Source organism: Alnus glutinosa, chromosome 5, assembly GCF_958979055.1.
Source record: "Alnus glutinosa chromosome 5, dhAlnGlut1.1, whole genome shotgun sequence".
NCBI classification, from domain to species: Eukaryota; Viridiplantae; Streptophyta; class Magnoliopsida; order Fagales; family Betulaceae; genus Alnus; species Alnus glutinosa.
In genome coordinates, this window is record NC_084890.1 from 13,506,039 (window position 1) to 13,511,719 (window position 5,681).

The 5,681-nt window shown below is 33.3% G+C and overlaps 1 protein-coding gene across 1 annotated transcript; it reads left to right on the forward strand.

Annotated features, from left to right (window-relative positions):
* Positions 1-394: 394 nt before the first annotated feature.
* LOC133869819 (cysteine-rich repeat secretory protein 38-like) lies at positions 395-1,297 on the forward strand. Its single transcript, XM_062306897.1, has one exon. The coding sequence runs from the start codon at positions 414-416 to the stop codon at positions 1,128-1,130; it is 717 nt and encodes a 238-aa protein (XP_062162881.1). The 5' UTR covers positions 395-413; the 3' UTR covers positions 1,131-1,297.
* Positions 1,298-5,681: the final 4,384 nt, after the last annotated feature.

A 5,681-nucleotide genomic window follows, 5' to 3' on the forward strand; every position in this document is an offset into this window, starting at 1 on the left:
TTTATTAACTCATTTGCGCCTAACTCCAAGGCACAGCTGGCTGATATATTTCCTCTATAAGTATGTTCATCAATTTCTACATCTATGCTTGGGGAGAAAATTACACGCGAAACCCTATCAACAAAACCAGGCTAGCTGAGGTAGTTGTATGGTAGAGCTTTCTGCCAAACAATATTTATCTTTACAATATTCCGGTCGATCCCTAGTATTTTACTTGCCCAAATCCTATTAACAAAACCAGGCTGAGGTAGTTGGATTGTAGAGCTTTCAGCCAACAATAATATTGTCCTTTCAATATTCCCATGTATTTTAGTGCTGAAGCGTGAAGCTTATCGGTCTACTATAAATAAGTGCTGAGTGCGTAGTACTTCTCCATAGCTTCATCCGAAGAACATCCTCATTTCCTACCAAAAATGTCTTCCGTCTCTGTCTATCTGCTAACATTTGCTCTCCTTCTCCAAACCATTTATGGAGCCAGCCCTCTCTTCCATTTCTGTTCAAGCTCTGCGAACTTCACCACCAATGACCCTTATGATTCAAACCTCGGAAAGCTCTTGGGCAATCTTTACTACCGAACCCCTCCTCAGGGCTTTGCTCTTGGTTCAGTGGGTCGGGATCGCTACAAAACTTATGGGCTTGCTCTTTGCCGTGGTGACGTTAAAGCCACAGACTGCAGGACTTGTGTTAATGAGGCCACCCGCGAAATTCACAAACGCTGCCCGTATAATAAAGGTGCAATTATATGGTACGATAATTGTCTGTTGAAGTACGTCAACACTGATTTCTTTGGCAAAATTGATAATCAGAATAAGTTCTATCTGTGGAACTGGAGAGATTTTAGCGAGCCCACAAGCTTTAACCAAAAGACAAGGGAGTTGTTGAGCCTACTAGCCAAAGAAGCATCTGCGACTCCAAAACTGTATGCAGTTGGAGAGGTAGAGCTCGAAGAATCAAGGAAGCTCTATGGTTTGGCCCAATGCACAAGGGACCTTTCTACGCGTAACTGTTTCAAGTGTCTTGACGGTATAATTGGTGAACTTCCTCGTTGCTGTGATGGGAAAGAAGGAGGAAGAGTTGTTGGTGGGAGTTGCAACATAAGATATGAGATTTACCCCTTCGTCACTGCTTAGATTCCAAGTGTTCTGCAGTTTCGTCTTTTGATGAATAAGTGTTCTAGAGTCTAGAACACGTGTATGATCATTCTCACTTTTGGAAGGATGCAGTTTCTCTTCCTTTCTATATGTTGCATGTTTTCGTCATCAACTTCTGTTGTGGAATAAAAATTTCGTTCGTTTCTTGGTAGGATTTACTGTACTGTTAATACATTCATCAGTTTAACCCATTATTTTGAGATTATGTTTAGGCCAGAGACGATATAAATTTCGTTGCTGAGTAGTCACTTATTAGCAAGAACTTTCGTATGTCGTTGCTAATAATTGATTATCAGGAACGACTACTTGGTCCGTTCTATTGCTCTGCAAATTATTAAAATTAATAAAAATATAAGCATATTAGCTACGACCTGTAGTCGTCTGTGATGCCCAATCATCAACAACTATCCAGAGGATCGTTGCTGATAAATAGAAATATAAAATAAAAGCACTTCAGTAAGGGCTTATTGTCGTTGATATTGAATCATTAGCAACGACTTTGATGGTCATTGCTGATAGCCATTATCAGCAATAATTTTAAGGGTCCTTGTTGATAACCTATTACATCTAAAATTAAAATTAAAATTAACACCCACATTTATATATAGGAGAGAAATTAATTCTTTTGATATTTTTTATAGAGTTTTCTATTTTTTTTTATTATATATGCATCATTTTATCTATTCAATTTTTAGTGAAGGTTTTAATATATTTTTTTATAATGCCAAAAATCAATATTTAAAAATAAATTAATTGGTTTTTGAACAATTTATAGTATTTTAGTATAATATATGCATGTAAATTGTTTTAAATACTTTCAATATGTTAAAGTGATGATTTGATAAGATATATGAGTTTTAAGCTATGATTTGAGAACATGTGGATTGAATAATATTTTATGTGATTTATGAGAAGCTAAGCATGTATTGATGAAAGTTTATGAAAAGCATGAGATCAGATGAATTGCAAGAGTGTGATAGCATGAACACAAAGCATAGACAGTGTTTGGAGCACTAGCATAATATAACGCCTCGCTTTTACAAAAAGCGTAAATGAAAATTTTTCAATTTCCACGTGACATTACACTACAAAAAAACCAGCAAACCGCCACGTGGCTACAGTAGATGTTACTGTAGCCACGTGGTCGTTAGCCACGTGTGCTGATGTCAGTGTGGCAGAGTGTTGCAGGATAACATATGGCAACGTGTATTTATTACACGTTGCCACATGGCCGCGTGTAAGATATCCACGCGGCCATATGGACACGTGTAATTATGACACGTGTCCACATGGCCACTTGTTACAATGTGCGTGGCCAACTGGACACGTGTATTGTGGCCACATGGCCATATGTCGGCCACGTGTCAATATGACACGTGGCCAACAATTTTTTATTTATTTTTTTAATTTTTTTTTTAAAAAAACAAATATAAATAAGATTTTGTACACTATGAATAATAATGTGTATTTAACGACTCTTTTTGTACACTATGTATATAAATCCTTGTATTTAAAATCTTATTATTATTATATTACTATATACATGTATAGTATATATACTTAGAGCTATATGCTATATGTAGTAAATTTTGCTTTATTCTATACTTTAACAATTTAGTACTAATTTGTTTCATCTATTCTCGTTTGATCAAATCTTGTATAAGCCCTTGTATATATATATACAAGTGTTGATGGTATATTTTACTAATAGAACCCTATAGTCAAAGTAATAACTCTTGTTTTTTTTTTCCCCAATTTTTTTTAAAAAATATACAAATAATACTACTATATACATGCTATATATAGTATATACACTTAGGGTTATGTTTTAGGGTTTATGGCTATATATAGTATATATACTTAGGGTTATGTTTTAGGGTTTATGGCTATATATATATAGTAATTACTAACTCATCAAAGTTATAAATTAGCAGCGGAATATAATTTTTCTTTAACAATGACACGTCAGAGCTGACTAAATAACCTCATTTATATAAAAATAATAACATTTTGTTCTGATATAATAATTACATCAAAAATATTAACATATGTGTCATATGCGGCACTTAATAAATACATGACTACTGTTTTCTCCAAATAATGATTATAAAAAGTCTCATCCTTAAGCTACTTCCATTATCCATGCAAAAACTCGCATGTGATTGTGGTTAATACCACAATCTCATGCTGTGGTCAAGTGAGTCAACGGTCCTCAACCACAGTACTGATACACTGATTTATTTAACCATATGCAATGCAATCAAATGATGACAATTATATTCACATACATTTAATCACATTTATTTATCAACTTTAACTCTTTATTTACTTAAGTCATATACTTGCATTCATTCTTACTAAAGTCTTGTGCTTAGCTTCTATAAGCCTTGTGCTCCTTAAGCTGTAAAGAAATACTCACAGTAATTCTTTTGGCTTCTAGAAAGCGTTCACAGATATAATCACTGCAATATTAACATATATAATACAAGCAAATAGTGAATTAGCATAATTCACTAAAAATACATTTTAATCGTATCCTAATTTCTGACCTTTAAGGCTTAATATAATTTCCTATTTAAATATTATCTCCATAAATATAATTTGTCTAATTACATATCATTACTAATCTTTTATGCAAATCTTATCACGGTATTCATTGAGGCTTTTAAGCATAATATTCCTTTTATCGCTTTTTATCTCTAAATAATATAATATCGATTGGACATTATAACAGCATATAAAATTAATTAATTGTAATGCCACATATTTCATACCGGTATTATAATAGCATTTATAAATAATAACCAAAATACCTATTTTAGTTAAAATGGCATTATAAAAGCTTTAACATTAAAAAGCATATATATATATATATATATATTTTTTATATTAAATAAACATAATAATTTACTAAATATAAATAATGAGCTTTATGTTTCAAAACAAGTGAATAGAATAATAACCTTATTTTATTCTTATAAAATCCGGGCAGCATAAAGGCATTAGTGTTAATAACGCTTAAAATACTTTAAAAGTATTTAGGCAGCGTAACGACGCTTTTGTAAAATAATATATTTTTCACTCGGGCATCATAAGGGCGTTTTTTTATGTTTCAATACTCCGCTTGAAATACCCTGTTTAAAAAACATCTTAAAAACATCAGATTATGATGTGTGTTTTAAATAGTACTCGCAAGTGCACGAATCATTTTGCAATATAGTGTTATGCAAGTGCGAGGTCGATCCCACAGGGAAATGGTCAAATATTGGTATCTTGCTTAATCAACCTCATTTTAACCTAGTTCCAAAGGTTTGAGACTTGATTCAAGAACAAAAGACTAAATGAAAGAGATGTAATGAAATATGTAAAATAAAAGGAACTAAGGTTAAGGAATCCACCAAACCAAATCCTACAACTCACACTCTTGGTTTCCACTTGAACACCCAAAGAACATTAAGCTTAGAGTGTTATTCAAGTTTCTTAACCATAAACCCAAGAACCATTAAATGAATCCAACACATTGACAAATCACAAAGAGTATCGATTGAAATCAAAACATCCAATGTATCATTCAATCACAATGGATATCATCATTCAAACCGATAAAACAATGTATTAGTCGGTTGAAACACATAAAATGTCCTCTATCCACCACTAACCACATTCATTGCAAAAGATAAAGCTTTAAATGAATGAAACTTGAATAACTAACATGATATATCATTAAATGTGCAAGTGGTACAGCAAGGTTGTGAGTGTCATCAATGGAAAGGTTTCATCCTCAACCCTAGTTGAGGTTACTAGCCTTCCATGACTAAGAACACCACAAGAAAATGATGAACAACCATGGAAATGAAAGAAAAGCTCTACAAAGAGAGAGTATTCTGAAAATAAACTACTGAATTACACTACAATAAGCACGAAATTGAACTACAGAGTTTCTACTCTATTCTACCCTCTCCTACTCTCTCTACCACTCTCTCAACAAGGGGATGACCATGGCTTTTATAGAAGAAGGCCATGGCAAGAAATGACTCCTCTACCCTTCTCTAGGGTTCTTCTGCAGCTAGAGACAACCATAAACACGAAACCAGCGTGTTCTGCAGCAGAAATCAGAGGGAGGACTGCTTTTTGGCTTCTGATTGGGCGTTCTGGCGCGCTCTGCAAAAGCAGTTTCTGGGAAAATTCGATCGATCGACTTTTATTTCGATCGATCGACTTTCTAGGATCTCCGAATTTCCAGCTATTTCCTTATGAATTTTGTCATTCCTCTCTTATTGTCCTACAAAAACAGAAAACACAAAACTAACCAAAACATTAGAAAAATAACAAGGCTAAAGGTCTAACTAGTGCAAATCAAGGGGTCCAAATACACAATATTTGACACTCATCAGATTACTTAGTAAATAATTCATAAAATCAACAATATTAAAACAAAACTTTAATTAAAATCTAAATATCTTTTTTCTTTTTCTCCTCTTCTTCTCTTTTTATTTTTCTTCTTCTTCTTCTACCTTCACAGTAGAGCCG

Coding starts and splice junctions, on each gene's coding strand:
- LOC133869819 (XM_062306897.1), top strand. CDS start 414: ATGTCTTCCGTCTCTGTCTATCTGCTAACATTTGCTCTCCTTCTCCAA.